Raw genomic sequence first — 20,636 nt, 5'->3', positions numbered from 1 at the left:
TCGCCCATGAACTCCAGAGGACCTGATTCTTCTTTCACACATGCAGCACATGGCAGGAGATTGTTCCTGTCAGACGCATTGGTTTCGGGGGGAAGGCGTCCGAGTAGGAGGGAGAACGTGACGCAAACGTACGACGCTGAAATCGCACTGTGTTTGCGTTGATAGCATCATAGAAACCCACTGAAAGCACGCTTCCTCTATTTTTGCATTAACGCCTCCCTCCTACGTAGAACCGGAGTATGTAGTCCGCTGGATTCTCAGCACAATGACCTGCTCTATTCTCATGGGGCTCAATCAGACACGACTCAGACTTTGTAACGGGGAACATGCAGAGGGAAATCTGTTCAGCGTCCGCTCCAACTGATTCGGACATTAGCATTCTCCCATAGCGCTCCTCCAGGCGATGACTCGATAAGTTCAGGGTTGCAGTGCCTGTGTAAACGGGGCTATGGATGAGTGTGTGTGTGTGTTTGGCGATGGACACATGCACTGGAGCGCGCAGACACATAGACACGCAAGCAAGCACACACACACACACACACACACTCACACTCACACGTCTTTGTCCGTTGTAAGTCAAAAACCTCCATCCGTGGCTTCTGTCACTAACAACCTTCCTACAACCCTACAACCTTCTAAATGTTACATTATCCTATCATTAAGAAATGGTTCTCTCTCTCTCTCTCTCTCTCTCTCTCTCTCTCTCTCTCTCTCTCTCTGTCTCTATCACTCTCTTTCCCCTGACTCCTGCAGATAATAAGGAGTACGATGCCTATCTGACCTACACTAAAGTGAACATGGACTCTATGGGCAGGTAGGCCAAGTGTGTGTGTGTGTGTGTGTGTGTGTGTGTGTGTGTGTGTGTGTGTGTGTGTGTGTGTGTGTGTGTGTTTCTGTGTGTGTGTGTGGGGGTGTGTGTGTGTGTGTGTGTATGTGTGCATGTATGTGCATAACAATATACAGTGCGACATTGTCAGCATGGTTGAAATGTACGGTGGGTGCATGTGGCATATTTCAACTCCTCACACGCGGTCCTTCATAACACACACACACACACACACACACACACACACACACACAGCACACACACACACACACACACACACACACACACACACACACACAGCACACACACACACACACACACACACATACACACATACACACACACACCGGTGCTAATTCCTCTGGACGGTGCGCTTCATGTGTGTCAGAGCGAGCAGCGACGAGGAGACCCTGGCTTCAGAGATCCTGCCGGACGTCCTGGAGAAACACTACGGATACAAGCTCTTCATACCCGACCGGGACCTCATCCCCAGCAGCAGTGAGTACCTCCTAGTACTGTTAGTACCTTCACCTGTCCATACGGGACCGGAACCCATCATCCCCAGCAGCAGCGAGTACCTTAACCTGAGTACACCAACCTGAGTACAATATGTATTAAATGGGATATATGGCACTGTTACTTTACTAACATGTCCTTCTAGTACTTTAGGGCTGTTTCATATTCAACATGTAGTACTTTGGTATATAATATGTATTCTATGGGGTATATGGCACTGTTAGCTTACTAACATGTACTCCTAGTACTTTAGAGCTGTTTTATATTCAACATGTAGTACTTTGGGGTATGATATGTATTATATGGGGTGTATGGCACTGTTACTTTACTAACAACTAACACCTAGTATTTTGTGATGCGTATTATATTGGCTGTCTGGGATAGGGGAAGTGATGCGGTATAGTCTAGACACACAGACACACGTACACATACAGCCACACATACACACATACGTACACACGCAGCCACACACAGACAGACAGACACACACATGTACACACACACACACACACACACACACACACACCAGTGTCTTGATCTCTTGGGGTTGTAGCCCTCAATTCCCAGAATTCATCTTCCTGTCACAACCAATCAGACTGCATGCACACCTAGATCACAACCCCCCCCCCCGCCCCCTACACACACACACACACACACACACGCACACACACACACACATACACACACATACACACACACCCACACACCTACAAACATTTGTCAACCATTCCTGGGATACATGTCACTGTCTCTTTCAAAGGGGGGGAAATGTGGCTGTTATCACTCTGTCGACAAAAACACATGCACACACACACACGCATTCACACACTCACACACACACACACACACACACACACACATTCTAACCTTTGACCCATCATGGTTGTGTAGCCATCACAGCTCTGACAGCTACTGGGATTCCCTTCATGTAAAGACTTTGTTCTTACAAATCCCGTCCCTTCATCCTGACAAGATGGCCGAGAGACAGCGAAGGAGTCATTCTGTCACACACCCTCTAGACATCAAGCACTCCTGGGAGACCATGCAGATTGGAGATTGTCAACGCTGTCTACCACATACCATCTCACACAGACATGCGATTAACACACACACACACACACGCAAACACACACACACAATCGCTGCGTAGATAGGTGCCTGTCGTGTTTATTCACAAACATATATGTTCTTGTTTTCTTTCCGTCTATTGAAGAAGAAGAAGCAGAAGTACATTGTTTTTATCAGGGCCCATGCCTCTGCTCTTACCTATTCACTAGATTTACTAGAAGTATTGATATCCAATGTACACAATAATTCTTCCTATTTCCAAGGCTCTCATGAATTTAATGACTCTGACAGCCAGTTGAAATGTGTTTCAGTTTGAAAAGAAATGGTTAGTTTTGCTTGATTGAAACAAACAAATAAACGCTTGTTTCAGCAATCAATCAATCAATCTGGAAAGTAAGCTTATTAAATAAGTAGCTTTTTGGATGCTGTGTTAGTTTAAAGTCACAACCATACTAATCGAATGAGGTGCTCTCGTGGGCAAATGTTTTTAGTTAATGCATTACAAGCTTCAATTGCTCTGGAAATTGAACGAAACATCAAACTGTCACAAAGCAAATATTCGTCTGTTCCCCTGATTCCTATTACAATGTATTGACCAAAATGTTTCTCAATGCCCTTAAAATGTCTTTAGAATGAATGAGTGTGACTTCAGAATACAAAAAATAATGTTTTTTGGGGAAAATGTATAGATATATTCATAAAGTGTGTGTGCTCATTCGAAAAATACAATCAATGTGTATTAAGGTGGATGGGATTCTGGTCCCTCGCCTGTCGAACAATCTCCTCCATACCCCCGAGGTGTTCCCAAAGGGAATGTACACACACACACACACACACACACACACACACACACACACACGCATGCACATACACATACACACATACACACGGGTGTGTGTGCGCATGCACTCACGCACAAACACACACACACACACACACACACACACATACACACACACACACACACACACACATTTGTGCATTCACGCATGCACTGGCATTCATGTACGCATGCATACAAACAAACAAACACACATATACACACAAACACACACACACACACACACACACACACACACACACATGCAAACCAACACCCCCACACAAACACACATGCACAGTCACTCAGCTAGAAGGATCTTTGCCATGGACGGCCTGAAAACATCTGAGCAGGAGATCCAGCAGAAGCCCTGCTCACATACAAAAGAGTTCACTGGCTGCTCTTAGTCTCTGGCCGCGTCCGGCCTGTGTCAGCCAACGACGAGCCAGAACATAAACACAGCGAGGAAGTCAATGAGTGAAAGATTCCCTTTTCGCCCCATTTACCAAACCCAGTGTGGCACAGCGATGCGACCCAAAAACGCCATTCAATTATCCACTCCATTAGCACCTCACAACAGACGTCCGTGTGTACAAACACCAGCGACCACGGCCAGGAAACAGCCTGGAAACAGCCAGGAAACAGCCAGGGCTGCGTGCGTAACAAGGCCATTGATTTGCATAATTTCATCAATTGATTTAAATAATATTCTAACACCCCGAGAGACTGAAAAAAAGATGTGCAGAGAATATGTGGACATTGAGAGAAAGAGCAAGCACAGAGACAACAAGGAGAGAGAGCGGGAGTACAGTCTGTTCTGTACTGTTTATGCCCCGCAAATTGAGCGTGAAATTGCAATGTGTTGTTGCAGTGTTATTGTCATTAATTTAGTTAGCAAGTGAGGAAGCAAGTGCTATTGCACTCCAAGCGGTCGGCACACACAATGTGTCCCGGGCCGTTCACCAGCCCAGCAATTATAGTTTATTTAACACACATAATAGACCCCAGCAACTGGAAGAATTACTCCACAAGAACCAATGAAACCTGAGTAGTAAACACCTCCACTGTTGCCAAACCTCTGATTAGGTCCTATCCATGAGACGATCACTGGTTAAGGAAAATGTGTGAAACCAGTGTGTGTAGTTGGAACCAGTCGATACTCAATAATCCTCAGGCCTAAGATTCCTGCATGCATGACCTTTGACCCAGTGTCCATCCGAGCTTGCTCTTTTTCGTCCCAAGCAGCTGAAGTCTTGAGTTTTTAAAGGAGTCCTCTCACTTCAAACAGACAGAACATAACTATTCACTTTTACGTTTTGTTTCTATATTAGGCCTGAATAAACAATCAAAATGTGTTTTGTATGCTGTGATAGATATTGTGAATCATATAACAGTTCACAAAAAAATATAAATAAAAAGTAAATAAAATAATCATTGTAAATGACCTGTTGACATATAATCATAATATAATTAAAAAAAACATAAGGTTTAGAAATAAGGCTGCAAATTCATGTGTGTTGAGAAAATAGATATGTGTGACCCACGGCCATGTTTGTAGTCTGGAGCCAGTTCCAAACAAATATTATGGTCTGTAGTCTGGGCCGTACACCAGGAGGGCCCAGTACAACATCCTGGTATTTTGGGCAAACTGAATTTTCCATACTATGTATTGGGACATATGTACAAAATATTTTTCTGGCATACTAAATAGTATGGTAGTATGGGTATTGCAGCGTTACTTTCAATAGCCATACTACCCTCCACCCCCCCTTAAGATAACTTCCTGGATTAGTATGGGGGTGGCTTGTGTTAACGGGCCGGAAGTACCTCAAGAATACCTGAATTTAACCTTTTTAAAAATAAGTTACCTAAACTTACCCTGACCCTAAACGTAACGATCTCTAACCTAATACCTAAACCTAAACATCGCCAACCTAATTCCTAAACTTGACCATCTCTACCCTAAAACCTAAGTAAAAGTTCTGCCGCAAAACACATTGTTTACATATCCTTGCATTTATCTAAGTGGTTATAGCCGTGAACCTGCGTATCACTTGACTTCAACACTTGAACAGACCCTTTTCCATAGTGGTGCTGCACTCAGCTGTAAGAGCTTGGTATTAGGGGCCAGTTCCCTTTTCTGTGTACAATCAACAGCTGTTCACACTGAGCTGGTTTTGACTACACCGTTGCATACATCAAAGAGGAACAGAGCATTTCCATACAGTGGCTGGCCTTTTCCGAACAGCTCATCCCTCTTGTACATTCCTCTTCAGAATAATACATATCATATTAATTCTCCCTGAGAGAGATCACAGGCCACAGTGCATTTAAGACAACGTCTTAAAAGGAAGTTGAAGCAGTCTGGAAAAGCCATGGCTCTGCCCTTTTGACCTTAAGTTATTTTTAAATCTTGAAAGATGCATCCTCTTAATAGGGTGAAGGGGTGAAGCAGGGAAAGGTCTCTAGTCTGAATAAGGGAGGTAGGTTAAAGTAATCGAACCAATATAGCCTGGACAGCTTTCTGTTTAACGGCCCTAAAGGAAAGAGCTGAGGTCATGACCCTGAAGCTACAGGCTGGGTTCCAATAGTCCATCCATTCGAACATCCCTGCCTAAATCTCCAGACGTTTACCTCGATTGCCATGTTGGCTGCTGTTCCAGTAGGCCCTCATAGGAGGAATTATGGGTCTCCTCTTTAGTGATGTACCAGGGCACGGGCAGTAGACCAAAACTAATGAAGGTATCACACATTGACCATGTTCCTTGGTACATCAAAGTATCACACCCATAATTAGATTTAAGAGCGACAAAAAGAAGACAAGAATACTTTAATCAGATGTCAAATGTTCTTGACGTGTTACTCTGCGATTCTTCCCACGCGTCATAAGACACATGCCCATGAGGCTCAAACTCAAACTTATTCCGGCTGATGACCCCACCATATGGCCACATTTAAGAACGGGGGTTTGCTTTCAAGGCTGTGATTGGCCGAGATCATCAACCTTTCTGACACTGAAGCAGCCCAGGCTGCTCTACCACTGCTGCTCACGCCTCCTGTCCTGGTGCTCTACCCCTGCTGCTCTACCCCTGCTGCTCTAGATTGCAGAGCATTTCACACCTGGAACAGCGGGTACCATGGAGACGGTGGAGAACATGTGGAGATTTAGCAGATGATCAGTTGATCAGGACGCTACCTCAGTGACCGCAGCGGAGGCGCCGGTGCAGAGGGGGCTGTGGGTAGCGGTCAGGGGACGATACCAACATCGGGGACGGGGAACGGGGAACGGGGAAAGTATACAAAGTAAAATGCGCCATAATCCATACTTCACTTAATTGTAGGAACTGCCAACTTGGCAACTCTGGGAATCAGGCAGAAAAAGTCCTGAATCAGGGGGGGACCACCTCCAGGGGAACGCGGGGTGAAACTATTGAAGAGCAGTGGGATTGTGTGGATGTTTTCCTTGGTGTAAAGAAAGGCCTCCGCAAGACGAAGCAGAGTCTCGCGGTGAAAGAACACTATGAGTGATGACAGCACTTTGCTGTTTAATTAGCTTTTATAATCTTTTAACTCTCCGGTAATTATTAAATGACACGTTTATCGCACGATGAATGGAGATTCTATTTTTATTAGAAAATGAACCGCAGAAGCACAACAAATTAAAAGTGATTCAAGCACAAAATGAACGAGTGTCGTCGGTGTCAACGTTCATCACTCGTGCGTGCGTGGGTGTGGTGTACGTTTCCCTGACTCGCACAAACGTCACCGTTTTGCTTGTGTCCTCACCATTCCTCCTCCCCTCTCCCTGGCCATCACTGCTCCCCCCCCCCCCTCAGTCTACATCGAGGACCTGGCCCGCAGCGTGGAGCAGAGCCGGCGTCTCATCGTCATCCTGACCCCAGAGTTCGTCTCCAAGCGGGGCTGGAGCATCTTCCAGATCGAGCCGCGCCTGCACGCCATGCTGGTCACCGGGGAGATCAAGGTAGGCTGCAGCGCAGGGGAGGTCAACAGGAAGCTGGGGGAGAAAGCACCTCGGGTGGGCGGGACCTCCTGAGGAGGAGCTCTGGATTAGGGTGCATTGTTTGTTTTGTCTTCTTTTTTTGAGGCCAAACAAATCAAATTCACCACAGGTCTTGGCAAAAGATCAAACTTTATTGGACTGCTATGCTTCACAGCCTGTTTTGGTTCTACCAAGTTACCAAGCTCCTGCCAGAGGCTGTTTGAGCACTCAGGGTACGAGCATGGCAGCGCATTTATGTTCAATTATCTGTGCTGGAGTGGGTGACCTTCTTCTAACTCATAACCCCTTCTGTTTGACTCTTTCATTCTCACTGTGGTTTATTTGGCCTCCTCGAAGTGTGTTCACATATAAAACCACAAGACACCCAAAGGTTTAAGCCTGTTTAGAAGATAGTGTGAACTTTTCCGCTCAATTTTCAATGCTACTTTTGTTTGTTTGTGTCCATCTCTGCTCCTGTCCTCTCTCTCTCTCTCTCTCTCTCTCTCTCTCTCTCTCTCTCTCTCTCTCTCTCTCTCTCTCTCTCTCTCTCTCTCTCTCTCTCTCTCTCTCTCTCTCTCTCTCCCTCCCTCCCCCTGGCCAGGTGATCATGATAGAGTGTGCTGACCTCAAGGGTGTGATCAACTACCAAGAGGTTGAAGCACTTAAACACACCATCAAGGTACAATACACACACACACACACGGTGAGCACACACAGATGGATTGATTGATGGATGTACAAGCATACAGATGGACAGACAAAAGGTCGGGAGACAAGGGCTGTCCCCTGAATACAACTGCAAAATAGGGCTCTCACATGCTGAAAGATTATTCCCAATCCAGCTGGAAGAACGAAAAACAATACAAAGCTAGTTCAGTTCAATCTCAGGCGTTCACCAGTGCGAAAAAGGGAACAACAGAGCGAATCAGCCCTCTCATTTTCCTCTTCTCTCCTCTCCGGCTCCAAGGTTCTGTCCATCATCAAGTGGCGAGGGCCTAAGAGCAACGAGCTCCACTCCAAGTTCTGGAAACAGGTGGTCTACGAGATGCCAGCCAAGCGCAGGGAAACGCTGTCCAGACGGCAGGTAAGAGCAGGCAGCATCGTCAGTGTGGCGTGAAGAGCTCTGGTGCTGTGAGCAGGTGGCTGAGCGGCGCTAAAGAGACGCGGTCCAGATGCCGGGTGAAGAACAGCAGCCAGCCAGCGGAGCTATAGTCTCCATACATTCGAGCTGGCGCCTGTACGATGAATCGTTTGTTTCGCTCGAGCTCGCTCTGCGTTACAGTGTGTTTCTATCTACTGTTGAGTGATCGTTCTGATCCAGTGTGGGGTAGGGGACAGAGATTCGGTGATGTTTAGTAGTTGGCAGCTGGCAGAATACTGATCGTCGCAAATGAGTTTGGCGAGGTTGTGAGAAGAAAAGGAAGTGAAGACTAACAAACGCATTCCTCACCAGTTATTTTTGGCACTCCTTGCACCTCAAAGATTATGAATTTGAGGAATTATATGCAGATTTCAGCAATGCAAACATCGGGTGTACACATTGTTTAATTCTCTTTATCTGTTTCTATAATATGGCAATTTCTGGGTTGTCTCTTCATGGTCGAATGCACTTATTGTAAGTCACTTCTGGTGAAAGCCTCAATTAAATGAATGGAATGGATTTTGTTTTATTGTCGCAATCAAAATTGTGATTTCCCTGTCTCCACTGGTCTTAAGTAATGTAACCTTCAGTGATTAAACCAAAGCCACGTTAAGCACAAAGTTCTTCTGTCTCTGATTCACAAATAGAAAGTACTTATTTTGGAATATGCTTCTCAAACTGAAGCAGTGAGATCTCTTTGGGTATAAACTACACTACCACCTTTTTACCCAACATTACGTCAGTCCTGCAAAATATACTGAATGAGAGCACGATGACCCTTAATGTCTATTGCATTCAACAATGACATCACCTGGTAGTATTTGATTGAATCAGAAAACAATAAATGACATAATCTTGTTTGTGGCTGCTGTCCCTGTGGCTAGATTTTAGTATGCAGTAAAAATTATATCCTCTATGCTGCCTTCTTTGTTTTTGTAAAAGGAATTAAGTGAATGAGATAAAAAATAATTCTAATTAAACTCAGTAGGGTGTCTGTCTTCTGAAGTAGCCTTTTGAAAATCATAATCGAATTTCAACAGCAAATCATGCAGAATACTCAGTCCAGATGGCAGGAGATGGCTGGAATAAGATTCTGCACCAAGCCTGCATACTCTCCATCCGTATTCATACATTAGCAGACCAACTGGAGGTCTATTTGATTCCTGTTGATTTGCTAACCGTGTCGTGTCTTAACCAAAACATACCTAGAGTTAGTGGACCGCTGAGATGTAATGCAGATGAAAAGACGACCACTTCTAAACCACGTAACGAGCACTGCATCAAGTGCAGAACATGACACACAGTATACACTATGGGATTAACTATATCTATACTTTTTAAAGACCCAGAACCCAGTCTTTCTCTTTACTTTTTGTGTGAGACATTTTAAAGACAAAACCGAGAATGTGTGTCACAGTGTATCTTGAGATGTACTCCTTGTGCCTTTGGGGAAGGCAGCAAACAGAATCCTTAACTGACCCTGTCAACCCTGTCCTCTGCAACCTCTTGGAAAAGTGCATATGAAAACAGAGCTGTGTGTGGATGTGTCGAGTAGAGATAACTTGAATTGAATTGCTCCAAGCACAGCAACTTAACAACAACATAACTTTGTAAAGTTAAACAGCTGTTTTTGTATGCCAAAACAGGGGAATGATGATATAATGTCTATGACAACAGGTGATGGATTCAGGCGAGCAAGGCCTGTTTGGGGACCTACAGACCAGTGTCTCCACCATTGCCATGACAACCACCTCATCATCTCTGGCACCACCTAACGACAGTCGCCATGGACACCACCAAGTAAGCATCTATGTCGATGTGTCCATGTCCATCAATCTCTCTCTCTTCCCCCCCCGCCCCTCCATCTTCATCTTTCTTTCTCATCTTCTCTCCCTCCCATTCCACAACTCTCTACCTCTCTCTACCATTCCACTACTCTACCTTTCTCGGTTTCTCTCTCCCTTTCTTTTTCTGAATTGAAGAGAAATTGAGAATTGGGTTTAGCAAAGTCCTAAATTACTCTTCAGAACTAAAATAATAGTAATAGTAACTAATAATAGTATCTTGAATGTCTTACAGATGACATTGCAAATGACAAAGTGAGTCTCTTACTGAAGTCAGCTCAATGTAAACCTGCTTCATTCTGCCTCAGTTTTGGTCCGAGCCAGCGTTTGCCAACACCAAATAGTCAACTTTTGAAAAGTGCCCTCTCAGGGGATGAATGTTAAAACACTGGGCTTGTGTTTCAGTGTGGACGGGCCAAACGGTTCTATAGCCAGACACTGGTGGGCCACGGAGGTGGTCTCGGCATGGGCCTGAGAGAATTCGTCCCCAGAGTGGAAGGACAGTGTTTTGAAAGACTTGTATGAAAAACCTTTCACACAAAGACTGTTTTAGCATTCAGCCGGCACGGCGCAGACATGGCCTAATACCTTCACTTCATTTACATGGTTACATTCTCATCCCGTTGCACTGGCATATTTGAAGAGCCTATTATACTAAGAGGTACATTATTGTTTTCTTGTCCTTGCCCTTGAATGCATAAGGAGTTAGTTAGAGAATATTACAGACGCAGGAAACTTGAAATCTGAAGCCTGCCGCGTCCCTCTTCGTCCTGCCATGGCCGATGTGGGCGGTTCAGTTTGAGTCGGTTGTGACTGAGCTCTCGTTTCGTCAGATTCATTGTTTTGAAGACGTTTTAATGATTCAAAAATCTTTTCTACGATAGGTCCCCTTTGGACTCATTTCGATACACAAACTCCAAAGACTCGCATTCACCAACTTGTTGTTGTTTTGTTGGAGGTTGCCTTGACGACGGAGATCCCCGACTACAACCAGATGACCCTGCCGCTGGGCGGGGGCCACAGCGCCACGGCGGCCCAGATGAGGCACTTCTGCCGCAGCTACGAGTTCCAGCTGCCCCCCCCTCTCCCGTCCTCCATGTCCCCCCCGCTGCCCCCGCCCTCCACCGTGCAGTTCTCCACCCTGGGCCCCGGGGGGCGCCACGTCTACTGCAACATCCCCATGACGCTGCTGAACGGACAGGTGAGGAGAGGCCAACCCCAGCATCACCGGGTTCATCACACAGCCTCCTTTGTACGCAGACTGCTTGCGTGACCTCTCATTGGCTGATAGGGTGAGCTGGTCACCTGCCTACTGCTTGCGTGACCTCTCATTGGCTGATAGGGTGAGCTGGTCACCTGCCTACTGCTTGCGTGACCTCTCATTGGATGTTAGGGTGAGCTGGTAACCTGCCTACTGCTTGCGTGACCTCTCATTGGCTGATAGGGTGAGCTGGTCACCTGCCTACTGCTTGCGTGACCTCTCATTGGATGTTAGGGTGAGCTGGTCACCTGCGTGTGGTCCTCCACACCGGTCCTCTGCATATTGAAACAGAGTCTAAGGTGTGTCTGAGGGGGAACCCGTCCCCCTCAGATTTAAACAACATTGTTTTGATATTTAAGCGGTGGGATCAGAGGGTGTGGTTCTCCGTTGAGCACGTCGCGTTTTGAGGAGCTACCTCTGGCCTCGTTGGATCAGACTTGCTTCTCCATTCTCTCTTCACTGTTTTGATTCAACTTTCCATTGAAGAGATGTTTTTGTCATCGATAATTGGCGAACTGTCAGTGGAATTTTGAGGCGTCTGTACAACGGAGATAAGAATATAAGCCAATCAGGAGAAGGAAATCCAATTCCTGTGTAACGATTACAAGTGTTATAATTGCTTGCCACCGGGTAACATTCTCCATTCAATCTGACAAATAATTTACAGAAAACTGAATAGAAAAGCTGCAAGGCATGGAAACAACAAGCAAATCTTGTTTTCTCCACCACTACTGTTTATCACTGCTCTAAAACAAATGTGCATGACACCAGCAGGTCGAAACTGCTCGCTTTGACCTGAATGCCATAGAGCTGCCGCTCGTGGGAGATGTCATTTTTACCCGGGGACCACGGTCCCCAAAACTCTGAAATGTGACTGAAATTGCGTTTCACCCAAATGCCCCTATTCTATCGATTAATTTCTCACTGCCGAGTGCAGTGGCTCTGGCGTAATGCCTTCTGTAAAAATGAGTGATAAGTCTGAGAGTAATCATAGCCATCGATCTCTCCACCTCACTTGAGGTGAGGAAGGCTCGAGTGACAGAATACTAATTCTGTCCAATAGGAGGAAAGAAACAAGAAGAAAGAAATAATCCAAAGTCTAAATGAAGCTCTTATTTTCTCTGGAGAGTGCGAGAGTGATGCCAGGAGGTAAGGGAAACAGGAGATTATCACTAATGGATCTTTCCCTGTTTATTTCCCAGGGGTCCATAAAGACACGTTATGGAGATAGTATTAATTACGGTGCTGTGTGGGAGATTAGTGGCTTTTTAAAAGTGTGTTTTGAGTTTCCCTAGAGGAAAGAGTGGCGCAGCAACATTATACCACCATGCTAATAGTTTTTATTTTCTATTAACAGATTTGTTTTTAAAGAAGGATTAAAGCCTAAACTCACTTGCTCACTGCTCTTTATCTGTATTAATCATTCCATATATCTGTGATTTATATTATGCCAAGGATTTCTTTGTGCAATCCTGTTGCATTCAACTACCACTGTGTGTGTGTGTGTGTGTGTGTGTGTGTGTGTGTGAGCGACTGTGTGTCTGTGTGTGTGTGTGTGTGTGTGTGTGTGTGTGTGTGTGTGCGTACGTCCATGCATGTGTGTGTGTGTGTGTGTGCGTGCGTGTCTCTCTCTCCAGGGCCAGAGCAGTACCCTGGGGAAGAAGCCAGACCTCCACATGAACAGCACCTTCGTGCCGCTCACCAGCCGAGAGCTGAGCTCCGACATCTGGTAGATGGCGGAGGAGCGGCCGGCCGCCTCGCCGCCTGGCCGCCCGGCCGCCCGACCGCCTGGCCGCCCGGCTGCCTGACTGCCTGGCTGCCTGGCGCTGGCGTACAGTCAGCCCGGTTCTACAGGCTGCTTTGTGCTGGTGCTGCATCCCGGACTGCACCATCTGCTTGTTTGTATCTTATCAGTACCGCCCGTTTAGAAACAGGAAAAAAAGAAGACTCTTTGAACGGGCTTTGACTGCTCTGGTTCTGTCTGACTGCTGCCTGCGGCCCGGCTGCTGCGGGTCCAGACAGCCACTCGTCGGCTGCTTACGAACAACCCGAGTCTGTCGATGTTTGTTTTTTTAACAGCTCTACTGAGGAGCACAGGCTCCAGACTGTTGCCGGCCTGTTTACCGACTGATTCCAGCTGCTTGCAGATGCCAAGTTGGGGGAATATTTCACCGGGGAACCATTTTGTGTGAGCATTATCTTCCAGCCTCGTAGCGGTTCTCACCGATTGGTCGGATCCCACGCCAACAGCTCCTGGATGGACGGACGGACCGGTCTGAGACACGAGTCCCACAAAGGGTTGAAAAGGGCGATAGTTGCGTCGTGGGACTGCTGTTGACTCCATCCCGGTTTGAGCTCTGTTGGAGCTTCATTCAGCTCTGGCGATGGTCGTGGTGGGTCGGTCCACAGCCGTGTAGCCCTGCCTATGGCTCAAGGGTTCGGGCAGCCACTCGGAAAGGAACAGACCTCGAGAAAATGAGAGGAACACAAAAGGTAATCCACAACAACATTGTGCTCCCCGTTCACCAGGACAATTCAGCAACCATAGGGAACGCAGATGTTGGAATCATGGATTGCGGAATCACGGAATACCAGCTGTTCTGCCTTCACTGGGAATTTTGACGCATTGCTAACATCAGTGTGTCCCGTCGGAGGAAGAAGAACTCCAGTTCATGTGTCGACGTGGGAGATTAGCCTGCTTTAAATAAATGGTAATCATAATAATAATAATAATAATATAGCGTCATCATGGAATGCCAGTCACCCATCAAACTAAAGGATTTCCGAGGGATATTGTATCTGTTTCGTGACTGAATTGGCGGGCTTCTCTCAAAGAGCCATGGTCCCTGTATTCTCTGGATAACGTATGTTCAGCTCAGCCACAGCTAGTCGCTACCTCTTGATGTACAGCCCAGCAACTAGCCAGGTGGTAGTATGGCCCATATTGTGGACTGAAAGGAATTGGATCCAATGCAAAGCAATGCACACATGGAGTGTGAAAATAGTTCAAGGAGGGCCATTTCACATGGATGGACAAGGGATTTCTTCGACCAAGCCTGGAACTGGACTCAGAATGCAATGAAATCAGACATGGACACATTCAGACACAAGTCCCTGCCAAATAAATCAGTCAAGAGTCTGCAAAACAAGAGTCTGCAAAACAAGCCCGGGCGTGAACTGTCAACCTTACAGCCGGCTAAGAGACATTCACAACGTTTTTCTAATTGCATGAACACTAATTTAGATGAAAAGGAGAAAAAATAAACACGGATTAACCAATAAAATGACTCAACCATTGGTTGCAGACTTATTGCAGACTTAGACTAATATGAAGCTGAGCGGTTTTATGACATATTTACAATATATGTATCTATATATATATATATATATATATCTATATATATAGATGTATATAGATATATCTATATATATTTGTTTTCTCTTTGGCCATAAACAAACAGTACTACTCAAAAAAGGGAACGGGAGAATTCTCTCCGAACAGTGTTTTGTTCTTTTGTTGTTTTTTGATTCATTAATTGAATCTGAAGAACCTCACTTTTTAGATGTCTAAGGTAATAATGAACTCAACTTTTTTTTCGTTGCAGTGTTAGAGTTATATCTGTACAGTTTCCATAGAGTCTGCCTACTACGAATACGTAAGAATGATTAACTCCTTGCCAATTATGTAACGACATAAGTGTGTGTGTGTGTGTGTGTGTGTGTGTGTGTGTGTGTGTGTGTGTGTGCTCATGAATGACATCATGAAAATGAGAGCGAGAGAGATCAATCGTCCGCGGCATTCGGCTTACTTTTAGTTTCTCCTATTGTCCCTGGCCAGGTGGATCGATGGCTTGTGCTGACTTTACCCCAGCATATGAACGTGGACCGGGGCTCAACCCCCTGATAAACACTCATCTCTAATCAGTCAGGTCAAAGTTCTGCGTTGCATTAAAAAAAGTAAGACCCATTCTTCTTTGTGAGCTTTAAGGAACAAAACATTGTTACAGACATTGTTAGCGTGATATTTAAGTGGAATAATTACTTTCATGGTTTTACACCGAGATATTGTCTGTTCTTTTTTATTTTTTTCAAACCAATGAATGAATAGTTGACGTTGTTTGATACAATAATACATTTGTTTAAGTTGTTATATTCGGTGGCAATATAAAGTGAGTGTGTTCTGTTTTTTGCTCATTATGTTGACAACTTTTGGATACTTTTGGTTGAAATCATTTAATTAAGAGCAAATAAAATCCATATTGGTTGTTTTCTACTTACGGTGTGCTTATTATCCTGTGCAACAAATCTCTGCTGCATCCCCCTCTTCGACGCCTTCCCCTCCAGCCTCCATCTCTCTCTCCTCTCTCTCTCTGCCTCCCTTTTCTCAGGCTTCAACAACATCTATGGTCCTCTGACCAAAGGGGTTGTCAATCAAGGATGGCAGTTCTTGCCCCGGCGTGGGAGGAAAGGGGATCTTTATTCAGTACATAAACAAGATGTAGCATGTCTCATGTCAGGCCTGTGTCACCCGGGCTCACATCAACTTCGCCCTGGGGGGTGGGGGGGGGGGGGGGGGGGGGTGAGCCAAGCAAGTTTGGGTCTGCCTGTCGAACTAATGCAGACAGATTAAAGCCCAAGGGAATGAAATCTGTTATTGTTTGTTTTATGTCAATTTGACAGAAACATGGCATATTGGTTTGAGGTATTAGTGATGAACTCTCTCAATACAGGATCAATTGCTAATGGATACAAATGCACCATGTGCTCAGAAAGCAATCTATTTGCTGATTATGAGGACTAAGGGCTTGTCTAGGACTTAGATGTTGGTAAATCCAGCTCCTATGTGCCTTTCCTGTTTCCTGTTACTTTCCTGTTATGTTGATTTTATTATTTGCCATTTTCAAAGTCAATGTTGTATACCTGAAGATAAATGAGAGGATGTTTTCTACCCTATTGATTAAAGGGATTAAAAGGCCTCCTCTTACTATCCTTAATGAATCAGAAGCAGGGTTAACTGCATGGGGTTCATTAAAAAAACATGGAATCAGTGGTAGTTAGACATCAATATAAAAAATGTAATGGCATTTGATGAGTTCACTTAACATTGCTGCTGGTAAAACGTTTGCATTTTAAAGAGAGAGAGCAGTAAAGAGTGGAAGAGGGCAACATTTTGAAAAGTTCTACACAAAAAATTCCCCCTCATTCTCTGTTCCCTCCAGCAGTGAGAAGTGTTTTCTTCACACACTGTGTGGTGAAGCTCGCATGAGAACAACATCAACAACATTGTAGCAGGCACCCAACCAGAACAGACCCACAGAGCATTTCACTCACTAATAGCTGTTTGATGGCAATGCCATTTCTAACCAATTACACTCACATTATACCTCTTAAATCTCACCTTCAACGCCTTTAATGGGTTCGCTTGACGCATAAGCATTTAAAACATTCTAAATAGAAGCCCTTTTTTAAATAAAGGTGCTCACAGTGCTACCATGTGTTGAGCCAACCAGCTTCTCAGATTGCCACTCAGAAATGGCCATTATCTTTTCCAATAGATAATGAAAGATATATCAATATCTTTCCCCCCAAACAAGCTATGTTATGTTTTGAGACACTGTGGTGTGTTGGTGCGCGGCCCATTTCCGTGTGGTGCTATAAGAAACCTTTATATATAGTGTCACTCAACACAGCATGGGTCAGTCTGGGAGCAGGACAAATGGTGCCTTGGTGGGAAAACAGGTTCAGAGCCCCTTTTTGAAAACCCAGACTCTTGTTGTTCTGCTATCGGTATAATAATACCAGAGAGCTGATGTGACTTGGGTTGTAAAAAAAAGACTAACAGTGAGTGAAAGAGACCAAAATATAGCCACCAAATGGTGCATTGGTGGTCTTGGTACGGACACACACAACTTTGCCAATGCTCAATTGGCAATCTACTATATTCCACCAAGGCAAAGGTGTATGAGGATGGAAAAGTCATTATCGACAAACAAAACAGTTGCAAAGTGACCGTGACATTGATGGAATGAAGTGCAATAAAGAACGGTATTACTTTGTCTCACAGTTACTATTTTATCATAGACTTTCCTTTGGGAAACCACAGTGTTGTATTATCTGTCTTCAAGCTGCTGACTAGAGCAGAATCAGAACAGCTCTCTAACATTGAGGAATTAAGTAGACGGTTCCTTCATTTAATTTTTTTTAATTAACATTTAAGATTCCACTGAGTACGTATTACAAGTGTAAACATTTTATTCAGCAAACATTTTGCCCGAAATATCAAAGATAGATAGTAAGATAGTATTGCACCATCTTTGACTTATTGAGAAGATTTTAGGCCTGGGAAGCATGACTTTATGTGTGTATGTGTTATGTTTTACAGGATACCTCTATTTGCCTCAAATGATTTAGACAATTATTTGGCAGCCACCAAAGTATTTCAAAGGAACAGGTCTGCCAAAGGAAAATCTTAAATAATTATAAAAAATTATGGATACAAAACGTGACCAATTTCGAGAAGTACCCACAAACGAACAAATCCCCAAGTTTCTATTTTGTTTCAACATGCCCACAGACTTAAGCCCTGAATTCTGAGCCTAGTTATTGGCTCTATGTTAGGTTTCCAATTTAACATTGTGTTACAAGTTCTGCCATTCCCTAATTTCCCTGCATCTTAGTCTCCTCAGTCTTGAGGAGACTAACTTTGCTGACTTGTGTTGGACAAAACAAAGAGAAAGCTATGGGAGCTGCTCAACACTCATTTGGAACAGAATGGATGTTGGAACAGAATGGATGTCAACGGACTGCCAAATGCCCAGTTTGGAAGACAGGAAGAGTTTAACCAAAATCATGGCTGATTTAAATTTTGACAACGGCAATGTCCCCAGTTAACCTGGGGGGTGAGCTAACCAGCCAAATCAAGGGCTAGCCTATGCTTCTCCTGCTTCTATGCCAGGCTGATGGAGTGGAGATGCAGACTCAGGGTGTTTCTCCTGAAGAGGCCCGCCTCAGAGAGGCATCGTGGAAGTCCCTACCATTTCTGGATGTCTTGCCATCCATCATCCATCCATCTTGCTGGTTGTTGTGAAGGGGATTACATCACCCAAATGGTAAAGTGTGACCTGATAGCACCACACCTTGCATTTACCAGGGAGCTGACTTTGATTGATTCTCGCCAGGCCATCTGAGAGTTGCTTCTGCATAGCTCTGCTCGTGAGCTTGTCGGACAGTCTCCTGAGGCTGTGATGGGTTACTAAGTAAGTAATTGCCTTCTCTCCAGAAGCAGCAGAGAATGCGGCAATGTCTTGATTTCTAAGCCCCTTTCCTGAGGGACCTCTGCACCAGTTGCTCTATCTCCAACGCTTCCCATTCCTCCTGGGTTGGCTGCATGCTTGATGGTGATTGCACCAAATCTGTCATTGCATTCCTGATACAGTATGTCCCTTCAACAAGCTGAGCACCTGTCTCTCCGTTGCCACGCAGGGAGTGTTCCAGCACTGCGCTCAGATTGTTGTCCAAAGTCCACCAAGCTTCTGCCTTGTTTGTCTTTGTCCACTTGATACTTGACTTTGGTCCTCCTCTGTGGTTCCTTCCTCTCCGCTGTCTGGCTTTGCTGGGTTCTTTGGGAGCTTGGTGCAGTGACTCCTGTGTGATCATCCATGGGCTGCTCTTCACTGTTGGGTCTTCCTCCCCGGTCATTCTCCCCTGTCACCTACATTCACACTTACCAGGCATGCTTGCTCGTTGCCTGTGCACGTTTCAGTCGTGCACAGTTTAAGTTTCAGTTTAGGTCTCCCCTCCTCTCTGAGTGCCTGCAGGTTGTTTTAACATGTTTGCTTTCTTAGATTGTCTCTAAGTTGAGAGACAAGTGGGTTGGGTTACTAGCTGCCCACTCCCTGCTATCTTCCCTGGACGTCCTCCAGTCTCCCCAGGATTCCAAATGCCCGGTTCACAGTAGTCCCTGGGGGAGGTTTTAGTGTGAAATACATGTGTTGCTTCCTTCAAGACAACTCTGACCGGAAAATGAATGAATATAAATAAACAAAAGTAAAGTAGAGGGGCAAGGTTATGGTCCTGTGGTAGGGGGAGGGGGGTCAGTGTTGAAGGGGGATGTGTAACTTGAAGGACACTAAATGATGTAGTGGTGATCTGCCACAGAGTTTACATTTTGACTTGAAAATGAAAGAATGTTATATAGTATGCAATTCAGTCATGTATGTATCCATTTATCCATATTTTGCTGTCAAGACAACGCAAAACTCTGAGAAGACACTCACGTGTCATTATCATTTAATTCAACCCATTTAATAGTCTCTCTCATGTTTCCCTTGTGGAAGTTTGCATTTTAAATGAAAACAGAAAACAAGAAACAAGTTCCTTGTTTTCTGTCTGCTAGTTCACTTGATGGTCAGCCTCATTCACCCATATTATATTATTTATTATTATTATGGGGAGCGGCGGCGCTGGTTCCTGGTAGTCAACCACAAAGACCACAGTGCAGACATAGTGTCAGCAGCCGTATTCTATCTGTCTGACACCGTGGGACCGCCTAGCCCTCACTCCTCATTCACCCAGAGATGACAAAAAGAGCCTTTGTTGGACGTTGGTAAGTCTATACTTAAATGTGATTCTTCACTTAAAAAATGATAACTTTTAGAATAAGGTTGATAATCAACATTGATGCTGATGAATTTCTTTATTTTTGCTGCATAGTACTGCATAGATATTATCAGTGTATCTCTCTTATTTCTAAGACAGAAACATTCAGTCAAACATCACAAACTAAAATATGTATTTGTGGTCACATAAAGCATTTATTTATGATACTGTTCATTTTAAAGTGTATTATGCATTTCTTTGCTTTGTTTACATCATTATATTAATGACCAGTTAAATGTCTTTTTTCATATTTTATTATTTATTGTATCAATGCACTGCACAATATTGTGTGCAGTGCTTAAGCTAGACTTTTACGAGACTTTTATTAAGTGTGTACTGTACTTCACAATACTATTGTATACAATATGTCAATGACATTATTGTAACAATAATAATTTCACAAGTACCAAAGTAAACTACAATTGTTAAGTTCACTGTTACTGTCCTATATTTCAGAAATACCAAGATAAACTTGAGAAAATCGTGTCAAATGGTTTTTATA

General features: G+C 44.5%; 1 protein-coding gene across 1 annotated transcript in view; it reads left to right on the top strand.

Annotated features, from left to right (window-relative positions):
- The window catches only part of il1rapl2 (interleukin 1 receptor accessory protein-like 2), a gene marked incomplete at both ends in the record, with an annotated part of 108,093 nt that extends 94,884 nt beyond the window's left edge, over positions 1–13,209 (top strand). The window contains 8 exons of the mRNA XM_084469616.1: positions 754–814; positions 1,215–1,324; positions 7,067–7,212; positions 7,832–7,909; positions 8,198–8,314; positions 10,049–10,171; positions 11,174–11,416; positions 13,114–13,209. Coding sequence (XP_084325742.1) covers positions 754–814; positions 1,215–1,324; positions 7,067–7,212; positions 7,832–7,909; positions 8,198–8,314; positions 10,049–10,171; positions 11,174–11,416; positions 13,114–13,209 — 974 coding nt within the window. The remainder of the gene's footprint in view (positions 1–753; positions 815–1,214; positions 1,325–7,066; positions 7,213–7,831; positions 7,910–8,197; positions 8,315–10,048; positions 10,172–11,173; positions 11,417–13,113) is intronic.
- Positions 13,210–20,636: the final 7,427 nt, after the last annotated feature.

Source organism: Micromesistius poutassou (assembly GCF_964030765.1).
Source record: "Micromesistius poutassou genome assembly, chromosome: 6".
NCBI lineage: Eukaryota > Metazoa > Chordata > Actinopteri > Gadiformes > Gadidae > Micromesistius > Micromesistius poutassou.
This window is presented reverse-complemented; position numbering and strand designations above follow the sequence as displayed.